Below are 21,991 nucleotides of genomic sequence, written 5' to 3' on the forward strand. Positions count from 1 at the left end.
CAACCCCTCCTCTTCTATCAACTGATGCTACTGCAACTGGAGAACCAAATATTGTCATACCTCGTCCAGTTGCACCTGTAGCTTTTTCGGCTGGTCCAGTGACACCTTCTCCTCCGTCATTGGACAGCCAATTCGTGTCTTTCCAAGCCGATCTCTCGAACCTTCTCGCGAGGGTGGAAGAGATTCAAAAGACACTCGATAGGAACACCAAGTCCCTCTCCAGGTACCACAAAGATCACTTGCAAAATATTAAAGTGGTTGACCTGGGGATCAACAAGTTCTCTGCCAATGAGGACTTGGTGTTTGGCAAGCTGAACGAGTTAGTGGAATCCTCCAATCAACTGGCAACATCTTTAAGGGAGGCGTTCGCACTGACTCAATCTGGAGTCACCTCTTCAATATCCAACCTGCTGAACAGTACTGTCAGATCTTCAGAGGTTGATATTAAGAATCTTGAAAGGCAGGTGCAAGATTTTGTAACAAACCTGGCCTAGATGTGACTGCGCTTGGGCACCAGTTGGCCTCTTCAGTGGGTCTCAAGATTGAAGAAACCTTGGCTGCCAGTGAAAACAATTTGATTGAAAAGGTGATGTCTGAGATCACCAAGATTGCAGCGCCCCAGGTCGATCTCACTCCTATTACATCTGAGATTGATCGGTTGAGGTGCAGTCTGGATACACTGGCCAGCAAGGTCTCTGAACACTCAACTGCCATATCGATCTGACCACTGAAGTTGGCAAAGGAAGGGAGGGTGTGACTGAAAGTGTTAAGGAAGTCCCTGCAACTGGGCTCTCTTCAGATGATCTCTCAATACTCAAACAGATTTTAAAGAGTCAAGAGCAGACAAGTGGAAATGTAATGACTCAGTCTCAAGAGATCAATCATCTTTGGAGGACAGTTCGCATGCTTTGTGGAGTCTTCAAAGAGTGCAAGACAATGCAATCATGGCAGCCTCTAGATCGCCTGCCCTCTAGTCATGCCGATTTTGAAGCCATCAGGCAGGGACTAGATGCTGCCAAGGGGGAAAGGTCGGTACATGCCCCTCACACTCTTGTGAAGACTTCAAGTAAAGGGAAGGAGATTGTGGTGGCTACCAGTACTGAGGCTGGTGAGCAAGGGTTTGAGGTGTTTGATGATGTGGTGGTAGGGAGTGTTGATAAGGGAAAGGCCATTGCTGATGAATCTATGGAACCGGCCACCGATGCACCAATGTTGGAAACTGGCAATGTCGATTTGTTGCCTCCAGTTACTGAAAGCGAGAGTCAGAAGTTAGCAAGAGTGGGATACCTGGTCAAGGAAAGGAAGAAACAAATGAAGGTGAACCAATTCGAATCAAGAAGAAATCTTCCAACCCCTCTTGTTGATATCACTGATGCTCAACTCCTTGGCTTGACACTTGTTGAATACAAGAAGATCAAAGAAGATCCAAGAATAGTCAATGCACTGAAGGAGATGCTTGAAGTTGAACTGGACAAACACTACCAGGATGATGAGGCTGAACTGGATGCTAAGTGTTTGAATGTGTCGGTGGAAAAGGCCAGAGAGATTAGGTCTGAAGGGATTCTCAAGAGGACTGAGCAGGTAAAGAAGGCGGTCACCAAAGTATTGAATCCACCCAAGTCCAAAGGGAGAAAACAAAAAGCCTTGCCAAGAGATGCAAATCTGAGGACTTGGGTAGAACCATCTGAACCCACAACTGATGATATTCGAGCTGCTACACAAAAGCTGAGCACGAGCAAAATCAAACTGACAAATGAATCTGAAGCTCGCACATACTTGTCAGATGTACAGCGTCGAAGGCACAATAGAGGCAGGATTACTGATGTTAAGGTTTCAATCAAGCCTGGTGCCAAGCATTTTGTTGTTGAGGTACAATACTTTGGTGGGCCTAAAAGGACAACTGAGAACCCGGATGTCCATCAGTATGGTCATTCCGAACATGTTGAAATGTTGAGGTTGCTGGAGGGGAGACAGAGGAAGAATAAAGTTGAAAGAGGCTGGGAGTACGTATTGCAAAATCTTATCAAGTTCAAGGAAAACATTGAAGAAAGATTAGGCCTTGATCCTGAGGATACTCAGCCAATTTCATCAGTCTCAAAAAGAAGGAAAACTGGCGAAGGGCCATCTGTTTAAGTTTTCCTTCTAACTATCTACTTGTAATTTTGTATACTTTCTTGTAACTTATTTGTAAATTGTGTGTATATACAAGTTGCCAGATTGTAACTCACAAGTAAGATATCTGATAGGATCTACAAGCTTTTAAAACAAAATCCAAGACATTTGATGATCTATAAAAATGTCTTGGAAACTCAACAGGTTTTATCAAACTCAAGTATTTCAAACTTAAACTTGTATAGAAACAAGTTTGAAATCACTTGACAATATTTCAGGACAATTAGGGGGAATTTGTTAGGTCCAGTTTAAGCTAAACTGGAGCTCTCCAGTGACATCTGGAGAGCATGAAGAATTGTCCGAAATATTAGAAGTCCAGTTGCATTGTACAGGTTTAGCAACTGATGACTTCCTCCAGTTGAGATCAGAAGACTAGAATCTGAAGACCTTCCAGTTGAAGTCAAAGACAACAAATGGAAGATAGAGATTGGCAATGGCAGCGAAGCCCAGTTGACAATCTACCAGATCAATCAACTGGAGAATCCTCCAGTGTAAATGCTCTTACAAAGCTTTACACTGATTACGAGGAGGACCTTTTTACTCTACATCTTTTAACCGGACAATGATATTGTCTTTGGATAAAGATACAAAGATGTAGAGGGGTTGAATAAAGTAACCTTTTGTCTTACTTTATTTAACACACACAAAGGATTATTTAAACAATACTTTTGTGTGCTGTCAACCATATTTGTACATCGAAGTTGAGATCCCCATGCTCAATCTTCGACTATAAATAGAGGTCCTTGCACAAGCTGTTTCAACAACTTTGCAAATACATATATTCTGCAATATTGGTGAACTTGTGCAATATTCTCTCAATCGCAAAAAGAAACATTTCACAACTCTAAGTGTTTCGATTGTTTAGGAGAATTTCCAAGTTTAGATCAATTGTAATTCATGGGTTGTTAGGATATTTACATTCTTGTATTATCTTGGTTCCGCAACAACCTTGTATTTTATTTAAACAAGTAATAAATAAAATACACTTGAAAATTACATATTGTCTCACCAGTTTATATACTCGTCATTTATATTATTGCATGTATTAATATTCTGTCACTTTAATACTTAATTCCAGTTAACCTGGTACACGATCAATCTAAACTGGTCACATCCAGATTAATTGATCGTGTTGCAAAGTTCACTCACCATCGACATAGAGGTGTCTTCAGCACCCATCTAGTAATAGTTGGGACTAAAAAGATCAACCTATAAGCTACAATAAAACATAGATGCTACACAAGGAAATTTGAGCACGTTTCCAGCTTTGCGCCATTCACTTGCAGACGACTTTTCGACCTCAAGACGACTAACTAAGTCAAAACTTAGTTCGTATGAAATGTAGGGAATTCAAATAACTTTCCAAAAATATAAAGTTTGACTCTTGAATTTATCTAATGAATTATTTATGACGTTTGCAAGATAGGTATATAGAAACCGTCCGAAGTTCAGCCACTTTTGGAAATCGACACTTTTCGGCTATCTATGGGCAAAAGCACCAGAAACTTTGTTCATATCAATTCAAGAGGACACGTATACCGTTTCAAAAATATAAGATTCATCTTCTAAATCTTTTAATTGAAAGAGATATGAATTTTGCAAGACGACATAAATTGCAGACCTATAAAACCCTCAGTTTTGTAAGCATTTTCGACCACCACACATCTACCATGACCTCTACAGTTACTATACATTCTAATACATCTTAAAAACATTATTCATCATTAAAGTTTGCATCTTGATACATTTAATTATCTCTATTAACGATTTTACTCACGAAAAATGTCATTTTTAACCGAAAACATCAACTTTAATCCATCCCAACCCTCATGGTTGAATTTACAGAGTTAAAACCTAACTTAAAACTTAATCAACATGATATTACTGACCTATTACCATTAGGGATGATTAATGGATCGAAAACTAAGCAAAACCCTTCCGAAATCCCCCGAAATCGACTATAAGTTGAAGATTTGACCTAGGATTTTATGTGAAACACTCTTCTAGGGTTTTAATCTGATTACCCAGACTTTGGGCCGTGTATAAGGCCATATATATACTAGAGAAACTTAAAAAACTTTACATTTAGGCCCTCGCATTTCGTTACAACTCATTTCGGCCCTTAACGGCTATTTTAACGCCTATGGGAACACTTATCGACCGTTATATCTTATCGGGAACATTAATTGACTTTATTAATGATTATCAACTTTAATTTCATTACTTTAAATCATTTTAACACATATCTCATGTAAATCATTTAATTCACGTAAGTACATATAAAACACATAGTAACTAACGGTCGCTAACGTCAAGTTAACGGTCAATGTTAAAAAGTTTTGGGATGTTACAAAAAGCGTATAAAGTCATAAAGTCAAATCCTCGTAAGCAGTGTTCAGACTTGTAAGGTCTACAACACTGACAAGGACTCCAGTCAAGAGATTTGGTAAGTCTGTCAGTGGGCTCCGCCATTTGTCAGACTTCTTTCTTCAGACTTCAGTCTTCGACTTCATTGAGAATGTTCTTCAGTGGAAATATCTTGACTGGAGTGAAGTCCAGGGAACCAATCTGGTGGAATTCAGATTCCTGTACAAGTAAATGGTTCACTGGCCTTCTCATAATTTCTGAACAAATCTTCAGTGGGCTCCAGACTTCTCGTCTGGAGCGAGTCCAGTAAATCTGGACCTAACACTGGAAACTGAAACCGTTGTGGCGCAACTTAACTCTATGTATTTTGGTTGCGGCGCAACATGTAATTGTGGCGCAATGAGCCTCTTTTTAGTTTAACTTATGTTGACTTGATTCCAAATGCAGCCTCGGGTCTCGTAAAACTTCCGTAAACACTTCTTTTGCTTCAAAAATGTCGTTTCTTCCATAAATATGCCTAAATACCTGTCAGTAGCCTGAAACACTAACAAATACCATAAACGCACCAAATATATACGAAAACGACTCAAAATCCATATAAAGGCAACTAAATACATTGTGGGAAATGGGTATCAAATATGACATATCAATATAGTGTAAAAGTGAAATATATATATATGTGTGTGTGTGTGTGTGTGTGTGTGAGAGAGAGTGAGAAAGTGTTGTGGGTGTAGTGTGTATATATAAATGGTTGTATGTAAAAAATCAATGGGTTTTGGGATATATCTTTCAATAACTATAAAAGAGCTCCCTAAATTCCATTTTAAAAAAATCACAACCATTAGATGAAAAGCTAGACTAAATTGTATCCTTTGATTACTTTTATTACTTCATATTTTTTTTAGATTTTTACTACATTAATTAATTTATACTTATTTAATTAAAATAAACCAATCCTTTAATAAACTAATTTATTAATACAATATTTGTCCCAAATTAACACCTAGCTACCTAATGATAATCGTTGCCTTATGACTTATATACCTTCTTCTTTTTCTTTTTTCTTAATTCTTCTCAAAATTTATTATTTATATTTTGAAATTTATAACAAATTATATTGGTATTGATTGATTTTTTAAATTTTAGATTTGTTTTTTTCGTATTACGTTTTTAAAGTTTAAATGGTTTAAACTTGCTTTTTTTCAATATAAAATATTTTCTTCTTAGTTGATTAGTTTTTATTTAATTTTTCATATTAGTTTAAACAATCGTATATTATTTTTATATATAGTTTGTTATATGTTAAACTTTGTTTCAATTCACAAGTTCGAATCTACTTACCACATGAGAAAGTTTACATATTTAAAACTAACATAATATCCACACAATATATTAAGATAATATGGATATATTATGTGATAAAAAATCATTAATATAGGTTGAGACGTACATAATGTTGCGGTTGAGCAGCGTTGACGGGTGGTGGTGGTTGAGAGGTGTTGGTGGCGACGATGACTGGTGGTTGTGGTGGTGGCAAGTAGTGTAGGTCATTGATGTAAACGGAGAAATGTAGTTATTTTAGGAGTTAAGAGGAGATGTTATAAATTTATTTCATTAAAGGTGTTACTGGGTTTACAAGTGCATATTAAAAGTATTTTAATTGAAAATGTTTAAAATAATAAATAAAAAGAAAAAGTATTTTAGGGTTATCAACTACTTAGTCGGAAAAAAAAAAACAAATGCTTTATAATATATTTTGATAAAGACATTTGTATTATTAATAATTTTATCTTTGATTCAAAATCTAATTGTCCTTGGAGAAAAAATAATTTTCAAATTAACCCATTTTGATCTAATTTTCAAATTAACCCATTTTGATCTGATAATAATTAACTCGACATTATTAGTACTGAAAATATACCTAGACAATGTGTGGTGGTGGATAAGTCTTGAAATTTTTAAATATTGGGTATATCAAGTTCAAGAATAAAATTTGTAAATTATAATTAAAACATGAAACAAGTGGAGTGATTGGTGGCGGCTTCGTCGGCCGTTGACTTAAGATTATTTAAGGTACCAAAATATAAAAATTGTGATATTGACAAATTTTGATTAAATTTATTTTCTAATGTAATATATATAACGTCCTATGTTATTATAAAGAAAGTTTACTATCATAATTTAGGAAAAGTTAACTTCCAATATTTGACTTTTAGTTAAGATGATATTAATTTATTTTGATATTAAACGTTTTATAGCTTTCTTAATTATAACAATTTTTTTAAGATTAATCAATGTGACTAAATTAATTACACTTAAAACTAAGACAATGTATGTCAGACCATACGATATTCACGATCAATTCACATGTTTCTTAGAAAAACATAAACTTTTGTAACTATACAAATATAAAACATACATTTAGTTTTGTTACAAATTAAAATTTAAAAACATTATTACTAAATTTTTAATTTCGTATAGAACGTTTATATTATCAAATAATAAATATTTGTTATGTGTATTTTGTTTTATCCCGTTAATATGTTAAGGTATTTTAATACATAATACTTAATTATTTGTGTATAGTAGATACAATAACTTTTAAATAATGATAACATCATCATTTTCAACATCTTTTTATTTAAATGCGTCAGTATATGATATATGAAAAAATAACATGTCATTAGTTATATATGTTCACCCGCGTATTACGCGGGTTAATAATCTAGTATATATATATATATGAAGTTTGATAAAAAAAAAAAAGAAAAAAAGGGGATGTAGCCGTTTGAAGTGGGTGGGATGGTGTGAGATTTTTGGGTTTTGGAGCCAGTCAAAGCCTCAAAGGGCGATATGTGAGACTCGCCCTACAGTCCTACACCACGTTCGCCCCTCGGGGGCAATATAGGGGACGCGAAACGGCGGAAAAGGGGCTAGGTCACCCTATGGTTTCCTCACTCCGCTGGGTCTAACGTAAATCTCTAATGTGAAAAATGAAATTAGATAATAAGAAAAATTGAGTATGGGGTGGGGAATCAAGTCAAAGATTCCCTACCCATGAAATTCCCTCACATGCTTTTGCAACAGCTTCTTAAAGCGGCTTCGCCTCCTCGCTTTTGTTCAATTAAATATAAATTTGAATAAAACTAGATGGCCATCTTCTTCTCGCATATCACCTAAACTTGTATTAGTGTATATATATGGTCGTTTGTATGCTTGCACAATACAATATTTATGTTATCTCTCTCTTACACTCACTTCTTTCTATTTTCTTGCCCAGGTCACATACTCGTACCAGATTCTTAGTACCCGAATTTCAGAGGTGATGTAGCCGACTACTTGAGTTCTACCCAAACCTACTCCCCTCCCCCTTAGGTAAATTTATAGTTTAGGCTCTGTTTTTAGTTAACTATAAACATCTAATCTCTTTTTTTTTTTAATTTTCCCAAACTTATATATTTATATGCCCAATGAAATACAATAATATTTCTTAGCATTTTTGGCATTCCATAAATCTCTTATTATTTTTAGTACAATCTTAAAATATTTTTGGTTGTGTGCTTCGTCGTATATGTATAAGTCATATATATATAGGCTTCTCAGTACCAGGACTCATCACTAGAAGGACTAGTCTCAGTCACCGTCACATCTGCAAAAGACTAGTTTTGAACCTATCAATTATTTAAGGGCTTTTTATCTGGAAAGTACCTAAACTTGTCACTTTTTACTTTATTGAGGTTCAAACAAAATTCTATCCTATTGTGGGGAAAAAAATCGGCTAAACCAACTATATTGGACCCGATACACGGTAGCCGGTAATTTTGAATTTCGAAATCCAATTTCCTTTTAATTAATGCCAGGTGGATGCCACGTTTTCGCTAGATCACTTCCCACTAATTTATTTTAATCACTTCCCATATATATATTTGTATCGCGATCGTTTTCATATCAGATCTCACCACAACCTTTTTGTCTCCCTCCTGTCTCCCCCTTTTGTCTCCCGTCACATAAAATCACAAACCCTAAAACACATAAAATCACAAATCCTAATTAAATCACTTATTAATCGTGTGTATACAACGACGTAACTCGAATCGTTGTTGTTTTCATCTACATCAGGTACGTTTTTTTGTTTTAAAATCACTTACAACTAGATGAAGAACTAGGGTTTTTTGATCGGATTGGGGAAGATACATGGATTTTTTTGAAATTCGAGAAATTAATGATAAAAAATGTAAATAATATTTCTTTTATATGTATTTCATCTACATCAGGGTTTTTGTTTTAGAATCTAGGGTTTTAAATCGGATTTGGGAAGATGATGCATGGATTTTTTTGAAATTCGAGAAATTAATAATAAAAAATGTAAATAATATTTCTTTTATAAGTATGGATAATACTTTATTAATTAATTTCATTTTGTTGTCTGTTTTATAGTATGGGTGAACCAGGTTACGAGTTTGATGTTCACTTCGATGGTTCATTTGAATTTCAACCACTGAGGTACACTCATGAAATTGTTTTAAATCTTTTCACCCCTATTTTGGGTTATGATCGACTATTGAGTTCGTTAGAAGAGCGATGTGGTCAGTCTTTCAACAACTTGTATTTCCTACTTCCAGAAAAATAACTTGATGGTGGGTTGATTAAAATTGATGGTCAGGCAGAAGTCGATATCTTGTTTGATTTAGGGTACTCTTATGGAAAACTGCATATATATTTAGACCATTTCATGGATGACCTGACTCAGTTTTTAGTTGTACCTCCAAAAACAAATGAAGGGGATGTATCAGATGAGGGTAATGATGTGGATGGTAATTCCATTAGGGTAGAGGATTACTTAATATCTCAGAGTCAACCACCTCAAACTCAACCTAGTCAACCACATACTAACCTTGGTGAACCAAGTCAACCTACTTTACCTACTGAAATTGCAAAGGATGCAACACATGTTATTTCTAGTGGTAGTAGTAGTAACACTGCTGAGCCCACTAATAAGTCAGAAGGGGAAGAGGTAACAGGAGGTGAACCCAAAGTGGATGGTGAACCCAAAGTGGATGGCGACCCCAAGGTGGATGGTGAACCCAAGGTTGGTGATGATGAGTATTCTACTAGTGATGAGGAATATGAGCCAAATGAGTCTAGTGACAGTGATAGTGATGATGCATTATCTGTTGACTATCTTTTTGAAGGGGAAGATGAATTAAGGGAGTTTAGGTTAATGAGAGTTGTTGCAAAGAAGAACCCCAAGCCTAATAGACAACCTAAACTAGGAGGAAATATAAATGCAGAGATTCCAAAAGTTGTGGCTGAACATGAGCAGTTCATGCAAGAGTTAATTCAAAAATTGAAAGAGGCAGATGATGAAGATCAGGATGTTTTCAAAAAAATTGAGACCCTTGACAAGTGGCCAGTTCATAACCATACAATACATTGGAGACAGAAAAAACCCATAGTAGGAGAAAGATATGTTAATCATCAACAATTTAGGGAGATGATGACATTTTATGCAATTGCAAATGGGTTCAATATTTGGTTTGAGAAGTCAACACAGATGAAATGTGTTGCCAGATGTGGACAGAGACCACCACAATCAGGTGAATATATCTGACATGGTTATGAAGAAATATAAGTGCATGGTAACTCCCAATCAGGCTAGGAAGGCCAAGACTTATGCACTACATGAGTATGAGAAGTCAATGGACGAACATTATGCCATGCTTAGATCATATGCACAAGAATTGTTGGAATCCAACCCTGGTTCAACTGTCAAGATTGGTGTAACAAGGGATCCTGATGAGAAGGTCTATTTTGACAGAATGTATGTCTGTTTTGATGCTTTGAAGAAAGGATGGACGCATGGTTGTAGAATGGTGATTGCACTTGATGGGTGTTTTCTAAAGAAACCTAACCAAGGTGAGTTGTTGAGTGCCATAAGGAGAGATGGTAACAACCATATATATCCTATAGCATGGGCTGTGGTTGGTGTTGAAAATAAAGAGAATTGGAGCTGGTTTTTGGAGCTTTTGGCTGAAGATCTAGACATTGGAGCTGGTTCTGGTATTACTCTAATATCTGATCAACACAAAGTAAGTTTGCTATATAATTTCTGCTTAATTTCTGCTACTTAATTTCTGATATATAATTTCTGCTATTTATATCCTATAGTCTGCTATTCAATTTCTGCTATGTAATTAGGTAATGTAATTATATGTGGCATCATGTCTTAATTAGGTTATGTAATTATATATAGGGTCTTATACAAGCAGTTAAGGATGTATTGCCAAATGCTGAGCACAGACAATGTGCAAGGCATATATATGACAACTTCAGGAAGTATTACACTGGTGCATATCTGCAAGGGCTTTTCTAGGCAGCATCTAAAGCTTCATATCCACAACTGTTTGATAGGATTATGAAGAAGATAAGAGATGCTAATCCTGTTGCACATCAGTACTTGGTTGACAAAGACCCAAAAACATGGTCAAGGGCTTTCTTTGTACTTGACAGGGGTTGTGAATCTGTAGAAAATGGATTTTCAGAACATTTTAATTATGTGATTGCTTTGGTTAGACATAAGCCTATAATTACCATGTTAGAAGCAATTAGGACCATTGTACTAGAAAGGATGAACACTCTGAGAAGGTTGTGTGAGACATGGACAACTGATATCTGCCCATCAATAATCAAGAGAATAGAGTGGTGCAAAGATCAACATAGGTAATTTCTTGTTTATCATTTACAATATGTATTAATGGACTAATAAAAGTGTATATTACAATAACAAATTACTTATGCAGATACTGGAAGGCATATCATTGTGGCATGGATGAATGGGAGGTAAGACAGGCTGATGAAGGATTCAAGGTGAATGAAGCAAGGAGGACTTGTTGTTGCAGGCTATGGGAGTTAACTGGATTGCCATGCCCTCATGCAGTGTTTGTCATACTTATACTGGCAAAGAATGTAGAGGATTACGTTCCTGTATGGTTTAGGAAAACACTCTACCAAGAAACATATGGCCATCACATGCATGTAGTTGGTGGAATTACAACTTGGAAACCCACTCCATATATCAACCCTCTACCTCCCAAACAGAGGGTGATGCCTGGTAGACCCAAGAAGAAGAGAATAAGGGCACAACATGAGAGCCATGTGATTCAGAAGGGTAGTAAGACAAGAGTGACCAAGCATGGTGTTACAATGACATGCCAGAGATGTCTACAACCTGGTCATAACAAAATGGGATGCAAGAATGATCCAGTTGAAAGGTATTTTCAGATTAAAAGCCCTTATATATATATATACATATATGATATATTAATTTGAAGCTTAATATTATTTATAGTAATTAACAGTTAAGGTAAAATATCAGGCCCCCTAAACAGAAAAAGAAAATGGGAAGGCTACCCAAGAATGTGGGTCAAACTAGCCAACCACAATCTCAAGGTGGACCAAGACAATCTCAACATGGTGGACCATCTGAATGGGAAGATGCTGGACCATCTCAAGGTGGACCAACCCAAATGAAGGTAGCCTTACACCTCCTGATGGTCAATTGAAGAAAAAGCAAAAAGTGGGTGAGACAGGGAATAATCCTAATGTACAGCAGAGGTGGACGAAAAGAGCTGTGTATGTGGACAAAGTCCTTAGTCCAAAAAAGAACATTCCTGATAACAACTTTGTGATAGGATCATGCAGTGCAGCCACAAAATCTGGAGTTGCCCTTGGTGTTTCTAGTGTAGGGTTCAGGAATCCCAAATTCCTAGGTGTCAAAGGTTTTTCCCTTGTACCTTGTTCTATATTACTTACCTTTATTACTATATTACTTGCCATTGGTGTTCTATATTTACTCATTATTCTAGAGAACATAGAATTATCATTTAGAACACCCCATAATGCAAGCATATTACATATTATATAGGTCCAATGAAACACCCTGCTTGGTGGGGTGCAGGCATATGTGTTGACCCCAAAACTGGAGAACAATACATAGGTTCTGGTGATGGGATCCCTATCCCAATTTGGCCAAAAGATGTGCCTATCCCAAGTGCTACAGAGATGTTGAAGCAGAAACAGGCTTTGACAAATGAAAATCAAGATACAAGTCAAAGGGAATATGCAACAGAGCCAATTGGGAAGGAACCTATCAGAATCACAACACCAAAGAAGAACAAAGATGCATCTCCAGAGAGAACACCAAAAAGGAAGACCACTAATACTGAAGAAGGAACATCCACAAGGAACACAACTGCTACCCCACAAAGAACACCAAGAAAAAAGACAACTGCTACCCCAGAAAGGAGAAGTGCAAGGCTAGTTGAGGTGAAAAAAGGGGTCCCAAGTCAAAGAGTTGTTCTGTAGAGGCTTGGAAAGAAAATTGGAGGAAAAGGAGCCACTCCAGAAGATCCAATAGTTATGCCTTGATGTGTTCCAGTAGCTATTTTATGTCTGTTTGTCATGAAAACAATTAGCATGTATGTATGCATGTAATGAACTTGTAATGTCTGGCAGAAACATGTGGTCCAGTAGCTATTTTTATGTCTTTTGTTTCATAAATTTGTAACATGTGTTAGCTTGGATAAACATGCTTAAACTGCCTATGGTAATATTATGTCTTTTGTTTGAGAAGATATGTTTTTGTATATTGAATCTTCAAAGTATTACATGAAGTAATTACTTTGAATCTGCTAATTTCATTGCTTGTAGTAATTGTTAGGTCCAGTTTTTACTGGACTAGCTCCAGACTTGAAGACTGGAGTAATCTTGAAGATTTGTCCAGAAATTATGGAAGTCCAGTATGCATCTACTTGTACAGGAAATCTGGAGTCCTCCAGATTTGCTTATTGAACTTCACTCCAGTCCAGATCTACTCCACTGAAGAACATTCTCACTGAAGACAAAGTCTGAAGTTTGAAGAAGAAGACTGACATGTGGCGGAGCCCACTGGCAGGCTTACCAGATCAACAACTGGAGTCCTTGTCAGTGTTCTAGACCTTACAAGTCTGAACACTGATTACGAGGAACTGACTTTATGCCTTTACACGCTTTTACCCGGATATCTCTTTTATCCCTTGTAAAGGTTTTACACGCGTGTAAAGGTGGTTGGCTAAATGGTGACAAGTCACTATCAATGTGACTTTATCCTTGTACTTTTAGTATTGCATTTAAAGAAAATACCAAAGTTCCTTAAATGCTCCAAACCACATTTGTACGGCAAAATAATCACTGTAGAGATTATTTTGCCTATAAATACTAAGTCATTTTCCTCTTTCAAATTACTTTTTGCAATTTGGTGAACTTGTCTAAATACTCTCGATCCAAACAGTTATACTTCACAACTTTAAGTATTTCGATCAAGGAGATTATTTAGCAAGTATAGATCACTTGTAATCTATAAGGTTGTTTAGATACTTACCTTGGTATTATCTAGGTTCCGCAACAACCTTGTATTTTGTTTATACATCAATAAATAAAATACACATTGAAAATTACTTTCGTGTTCCACCTTTATTTAACTTGCTTATTTATTGTTTAAGTCTTGTATTTACTTATTTATATTCTTGCATTTATATTTACGTAAATACTAGTCCTCATCTAGTGCATACTTGACTTGTTGTATTTTACACTCGTGGGTTAAACCATCGGTGAGGGACTTCACAGTAAATACTCAAGTCAAAGTATGTGTATGTTGCATGAAGTAATTACTTGCAGAATAGAAACTTGAATATGCTAATTTCATTGATAAAGGTGTTACAACATTCTGGAGCTACAAAAGAATACTAGAAATACAACACAATTTCATTGATACACCACGATACCTAATATCACACACAAAATAATGACAACCAAAAACAAGCCTACAAACACCCTCTCATACACTTGCAGTTTACCAGATGCCAATTTGAAATCCTCTTTCGCCTTCAAACCGTCTTCATAAGTCTGATCAGATGCCAATTCGACTTTACAAGCTTCCAAATCATGATGCATATCATAAAGTAAATCTTTGTAATAGTCACTATGTAGTTCTTCATCCAAAAATTGATACAACCTACACTTTCTTGTAGTATCCTGATAATAATTAACAAAAATTACAACAACATACACAAGAAAAATCAAATCTTTATCGTATACTTACAACGATTGGGCAAGATATAAATCGTCTTCCAGGGTTTTTCCTTGTCCATGAAGTTCTAGGGTTAATTCGAAAGCCACAATAACATAGTGACTCTCCTTTGCGCACCGCAACACTTCGATTATTACGTCTTGGATGAAAACTTGCAGAATATGACATGGAGGATTTCTAGGGTTTTTTTTGGAAGAAAATGGGAAAGAAGACGGGGGGAGAGAGAGAGAGAGAAAGAGGGGTTGTGAGTGGGGTTACATATTTATTATTGTATATGTATATTCATGTACACGTGGAATTTATTATTTTATTTACATAATACAGGTGGAAATACAAACACACGTGGAGTAATAAAAAATACAAAAACCGGATGAAATTAACACTTAGCCGGTCAATTCTCAATATAGTTAGGTTACCCGGTTTTTTTCCCCACAATAGGACAGAATTCTGTTTGAACCTCAATAAAGTAAAAAGTGACAAATAAAAAGCCCATTATTTAATTTTACACTTTTATTTAAACTTTATACTTTTAACCTTCCTTAATATGAATATAACACATTACTTCATTAAAACAAAATCTAGATAATACACATAACTTCATTAAAAATAAAAATAAAATACACTAGAACATAAAAAAAAAAACACAAAAACCTAAAAACCTTTAAAAAAAATGACATTCTTATTAAAAAAAAAAAAAACTAAACTAAATTAAACTAATTTTCGTTGGGACCAAAAAGGAAGTTGTTGTACTCGGCCATCAATTTCTTCTTCGCTTCTTTGATGAACTTCTTTTCTTCCTCATTACAGTCGGTTTGGCCTATAAACGAAAGAACCATGTACAGTGTGCACTTCTTTTCTTCCTTGTGAATCGTGGCCAAGGATTGTTGTGTTCCTCCAAAACTGCTTATTTGGTACAACCAAGTTCGTCAAGTCAGGCGGCTAGGTTGGGAGCTAAAGAACGAGATGACCACGTATCGGAAGATGCCGAGGTTCACGAAACCTTTACCTTAGAAGGGGGCACACTTACATATATATCTGGACCGAAAAGCTCATTTTCTCCAAGGTCTACATGCTGGTATAGGTGTTCCTCATCCTCATCACTATCAACGACATTAACAATGTGGAACGATTGATGTGGAATCATAAGTTGGAGTTGTGGGTTCGAGAATGATTAATTTATTGGTGGTATGGTGTCGGTGTCAAATGGTGTAGGTTGATGTAGTGATAATATAAATTTTGAAAAGATAAGGGCTTAAATTGTTAATTATTAAAATAAATGTTTAAAAAGTAAATTAATTCATTAATGACAAATTTAATCTTCATAAAAACTCTTTCCATAGTGGTTCTTTATTAAGGTGATTTATTAATTATGTATGTAACAATTGTGTACCTATTTTTGAAAACGAGAAGTATGACAATTGTTATAAAGGAGTTTAGATTAAATGCTATATGGAAGTAACTTACTACGTGCTAGATACATATACATTTACTAGCACGGTACCCGTGCAATGCGGCGGTGGTCGTGGCGGCGATGGTGTGGTGATGGGAGTGACTGTTGGTGGTGGAGACGGCATCAAGTGTTGTAGATAATTTATGTAAAAGTAATTGATTTATAAGGTTAATGAAGATATTTTAAAAGATAAAGGATTGATAGTGTAATTTAATCGTTATTTTAGATAATTTTCTTATGTAACATTTAAAACAAGAGTTGTTCTTTTTATTAGATAGTATAAAAGTATAGATTAGGTGTATGGAAGAATTAGGATTAAGAATTGGGGTATTTTGGGTATAAAAAGTGCTGAATTTCCTAAAATAAGAGAATTTAATATGTTTTATAAGAGGTTATAGATATAGAAGTAGTTTTTTTTATTAGATAATATAAGAGTATAGATTAGGTGTATGGAGGAATTAGAATTAAGAAGTAGGGGTATTTGGGTATAAAAAAGTGTTAAATTTTCTAAAATAAGATAATTCAATATGTTTTATAAGGGGTTATAAATATAAATATGTTTTGACAATAAACTATTTCATATCGTACATTCACACAATGGGAAAATATATTCACACTTAGCCGGTTTTTAGAAGTTCGGTCACATCGTATGGGGTATCTTGCTATATATCAAAACAGGTGGTGATCTGCATCACCAGTTTTGGCAATACTACATGCATGTGATTTATTGTATTGTACAGTATAATTTTTTAAAACGTATTTAATGATATATCAGTGAAAAATTGATGTACGTACTACTACTACCTATATCAAAATTATGACAGATTTGCCGTTAACAAAAGAATAAAAATAAAAACTATGACATTATATTTTAGCATAATTCCTGTATAATGTCTGAAAAGCTCCCAAATATATAGTCGATTTTAAGAGCATGGAATTCTCATACAGAACAGAAATTACCTACTACGTTTACATAGCATATTAAAGTAAAGCAGCTTTGCTTCAAAGCCCATGTGATGACAATACATACTAATACAAAAAACATCAAGACAAATCTTAAATCTGAAACCCATGACCGACATCACGTGATTCATGAACAGCTTTCGGCAGAAATCCCAATCCTTGAGTTTGGCAGATCAAAAAGTATCCGATGATTTTGTTGCTGCATATTTGCGATCACGTTAAGTGACGGTGAAGCCGACATTGCCAAGCATGTGATCCCACCGGTGGAACTGTAGATAAGGAAGTTCTCTTGCTTCATCGACAACTCTGCTCCCTCGAAGATAAATGTCATTGTTGGGACTTGTTTAGCTATTGCCACTTTGTAGCATGTGTCGAAGCCTCCAAGCGAGGATACAACAGCATTTCGGCCCACTCGTCTCCTGAACTCGTCTCTCACGGCTGTGTATGCTGGAGTCACTAGCCTCGTGAATACAGTCCCTGCCAATTAAAATGTAAAATTAATTACCAAGTCAATAATGGACTATCATTGACAATCGTTGTTCAAAATTAAAAAAATAAAATAATGGACGGACTGTAATAATCAGATTGTTAATACTTGTGTAATAAATGTCAGTTATTTTAGTTTAGTTTAATCTTAATAATTTGACAGATATAAATAATACGGAGTAATTAAGATTGAAATGCTACTAACACTTTTTAGAGGAAAGGAGACTAGCATAGTTGTAGCAGGATTTAATAGTGATTTTAATTCTATACAGTACATAGTTTTTGAAAATATTATAACGCCCCCAATATCCCAACCATTCTTTTTTAGTATCTAGACCACTACCACTTTTTACAGCGACCCTCGCTGCAAAAAGTGAAAAAATGCGGGCCCCCATGTCTATAATGGTAAATATGGCAGAATAAAAGCGAGCCCCCTCTCTAGGTCGCTGTAAAAAGTCTGGTCGGGTTACCAAAAAGGTGATCGGGTTACCAGGCGCCTATTATAAACTCTAGCTAGTCCAATTTTATAATCACTAGCTAGTACAGTATTTAATTTTGATCACATTTTTGTTTGTACAATGACACCAATTTGACAACTTATCTTTGCTAAATTTTATAAATTGAGTGTGTTACCAGAATCGATGATGGTGCCAGCTCCATTGTTTGGGTTAAGTGCGAAAGCACTAGGAGGGATGCTAACGAGCTTAGGTCCGACTTTGATCCCAACCAATTTCACATAATAAAGTGAAGGCCTTCTAGGATTTGTAAGCAATGGTGTGTACTTGATGTTTTTTGGCTGGCCAATTGGTCCCAATCTTAAGGTTCCGGAGAATTTGGGTGATTTGTAGCTAGGAAGACAATATGAGAAAGTCGATTTGTACAGACTTTTGGATTGAGATAGCAACGAGAGTGAGCCACGGCCTAGACCTAAAACACCCTGTGGTGGGAGGGAAGTTCCAACAGCCTTTTGAATGCAACCAAAAGAGAAACCAGTAACGGTGTCTGTGGCGAGGGTTATATTGTCTTGAGCCAAATTAGCGGCTATAGATGAGGCTCCATATGTCATGTTCATTAGGCATGCGGTCCCTAGGCAAGAGTTTTGCACCTGAAATGGTAAATTAGATATGTTTTAAGTAAATCTAAAAAGAAAGAAAGAAAGAAACTGATCACAGCCGTCTCCTGTAGGTTTTGAGCCCCAATACCTCGATGGTGTATGTCTGAGGTTAAGATGTATACAAACCGTAACTCTACCCAAGTAGAGAAGCTGCTTCCATTTTCTACCTAAATTTAGGTAGAAAAGGGCCTCTAACCTTTGCATAGGATGAGGATCGAACCCATAACCTCTATCTCCAGAGGTCAGGGTGTTAACCACTGATCTAACCATGCTGCTCTATGTTAAGTATATAGCAGATAATTATTTACTTGCTAGCTTCAAGATGTTTGAGATTATACCATGCCATATGCCCAATGCTAACTTTACAGATTATTCATAATCTGACTGGTCCATATAGTTTCCATAAAGTTTGATAAAGACATTCAAATTTAAAAATGCTTTTCAATTGATTACAATCATTAACGGTACTCTTACTTTCAATTGCACGTTTAGTTTATTTACTTGCTTTTGGGACAATAAGACATCTTTTTGTGAGGGTAAAATTGCATATACAGGCCCATGTTACTTTAAAAAAGTACGAGTAACAAATAATACAATAAGACCAAGTGGTTGATGTGGTTGATTTTAACTTTATTTATTTATACTACATTTATAAATCATTAATTTGTTCTCGTAATGAATCAACTACATACTTACTACATTATAAAGTTGTTATTTAATTTTTTGCAATTAAAAGTAGTTAATAACCTTAAAATAATAATATCTATTTGAAATATTCATACCACTCTTAATAAAATTAATTTACAAAAATCTATTGTTAACTCCTAAAATAATTATACTATCTTTTTTAAATCCATAAGTATTCTATCACGCAGATGCCACCACTAATTGCCTCCGCCACCACATATATGTCTATCACCACCACCCAATGCAGTCGTCTACTCTTATAGTTATTTTAATAAATGATAATGTAAGATACTGTAGTCTGTTTGTGAAAAAACTAATGAATAAAACACCATGATCTCTTTTTTGCGTGAATCTATGAAAGTTGATATAAAGTTAAAAGTTAAAACATACTGTATGCGTATACAGCGTTTAAACCGACGGTGATTTGGATGGGAGTCCCGTGGTGTGGGATCCATAGTCACGGGCTGGGTCAGACACGGCTGACAAACCCAATCTCATCATATTAACATTTATTACTATTTAAAAAAGTATATTAAATATTACTCGTAGTAGACATTGTATATTTACCACTCTATACATTTTTATAAAATTTACCACTCTATACTGTCACCTACTAAATTTCCCTTTATCTATTAGTAATACTGTTCTATACTCAATTATCTTATGAAGTGCTGGTATATATACTTTTGTTTATTATATGTAGTTAACTTTAACAAGAAGGGGTATATATATGGCTTAGAATTACCAACATAGTGCTATATGTTTTATTTTAAATTATCTATACCATCTATATTATATTATAAAGCAGATTTTCCTTAGATTTTCAACATTAAACTTGGAATTTTCAATATTGATTTTAAGTACTTGTCTAAAATGTCTCTCCTATCCATTCTATATTTATCTAAAATAACTATAATACCCTTTCTCTCTCCTCAAATCTCAATCAATCATCTTTTTTCTTTCTCCTCCATAAATCATTTATTCCTCCAATTCATTCAAAATTTATATCGATAAATTATAAAAATTGTATGAGTGTTCTTAAATTTTCATGCTCTTTCATTAGAGATGTCATTCGATATACTTTCGAAAAATTTTTAAATCCGAGGGCGTAGCCCGTACGACTAAGCCATTTGACTATCATACTATATGACATATCAACTCCTATAACCTATCATACTCTATGACCTAGGTATCACCCACCATCTCACCGCCGCAACGTGCGGGTACTTGCTCTCGTTTTAGTAAATTAGCTTATTTTTTCAATTTCAACAAAAAGAAAAATGAACAAATACAAATGGCCATATTTTAAATAAGCAAACATGATCATGAATTGATAGTGTGACACTATTAGAATTTGATCCACACGCGGTGATGTCAGTCTAACAAAATTCAACATGGTTGGATCATATGATTTATTTAAATTTTATTTTATATATAAGGAAAAAAAAATGAATTCGCACCCACACTACTGCAAATAATAATTTATTCCATTCCCATATATATATATATATATATAGGGTAATAGGAGGAGCTGAGTACCTGTTTGCATTGAGACGCACCGCATTTAAGAGAAGTAAAAGTAGTAGACTTGGCAAAAGCAAAAGGAGGAGCAGAAGAAGCACAGCCAACACATCCACTGCAAGGAACCATAGCCATATCAGTACTGGTATCAAGGGCCAGCAGCAAGGTTTGAGCTGGGGTTCCAATCTTAGCCTTTACAATATAAGTAGGGCTTTGAACAATTTGTCTTCCGGACCCAATAGGGACAAAAGACTTGCCCCCGCCCCCAGGTGCCACTAATAATAAGGACGACGAGAGGTAGGTGAATCGGGTTTGGTCGTCTGTTTGCATTTTGAGAACAGTTTCGGCCCATGAGAGTTGGGTTTTGGGTCGGAAAGGGGAACATTGGCTGGAAATGTGAAACACTTTGAGAGTGGAGTCATGTTCTTCTTCGTCTGTGTAGCATGTTGGGTGGTTATTGTTCAGGGAATGGGCTGTGATGGTGGCAAGGAAGACAAGGAATAGTGGGAGTAGCGTGACACCCATTGATGATGCCATGATGGTGATGGAGTAGTGCTCTTGTAAATGAGGGGTGGTAGGGTATTTATATACAAAAGAAGAAAAAAAAAAAAAAAAAAGTTGAAAGTTAAAAACATACTGTATATCTTTGTATTACTTGTATTATTACAGAGAATAATTAAATTGAAAGAATATGCCCCGTGTGTCGGTAAGATGGTAATTGGTAATGGTTATCCTTAGTTCCTATTAGTGATCAACTTTGCACGGAACTTGAACCGATTAAGAGAACGTATAAAACATCTAGTAGTATTCATAAAAAATCCAGGCTCTTACTCATATATTATATGTGATTTTTGGTTTGTATCTAAAGGCAAATTTTTAGTGAATTTCAATCTTGATCGGATGAATGTGATTGTGAGTATTTTAAACAACCGTATATGACTTTTTAAACTAAATTGTCAAAATGATTCTACGTCTTGTGTAATGTTCATATGAACTTTGGCATTACCTACTTTTACCCTGTACACCGGGATTAGATGGAATACCAAGATAGCCCATAAATGTCTGTGATGTTCATCCCTGGGTTTAGAATAGATGAGTATGTCAT

General features: G+C 35.3%; 1 protein-coding gene across 1 annotated transcript; it reads right to left on the reverse strand.

Annotated features, from left to right (window-relative positions):
* Positions 1-16,959: 16,959 nt before the first annotated feature.
* Positions 16,960-21,434, reverse strand: LOC122582327 (aspartyl protease AED3-like). Its single transcript, XM_043754696.1, has 3 exons — positions 20,905-21,434; positions 18,198-18,669; positions 16,960-17,555 (listed from the first exon to the last, which is right to left on the reverse strand). The coding sequence occupies exons 1-3, from the start codon at positions 21,421-21,423 to the stop codon at positions 17,206-17,208; spliced, it is 1,341 nt and encodes a 446-aa protein (XP_043610631.1). The 5' UTR covers positions 21,424-21,434; the 3' UTR covers positions 16,960-17,205.
* Positions 21,435-21,991: the final 557 nt, after the last annotated feature.

Source organism: Erigeron canadensis, chromosome 9 (genome assembly GCF_010389155.1).
Source record: "Erigeron canadensis isolate Cc75 chromosome 9, C_canadensis_v1, whole genome shotgun sequence".
Lineage (NCBI taxonomy): Eukaryota > Viridiplantae > Streptophyta > Magnoliopsida > Asterales > Asteraceae > Erigeron > Erigeron canadensis.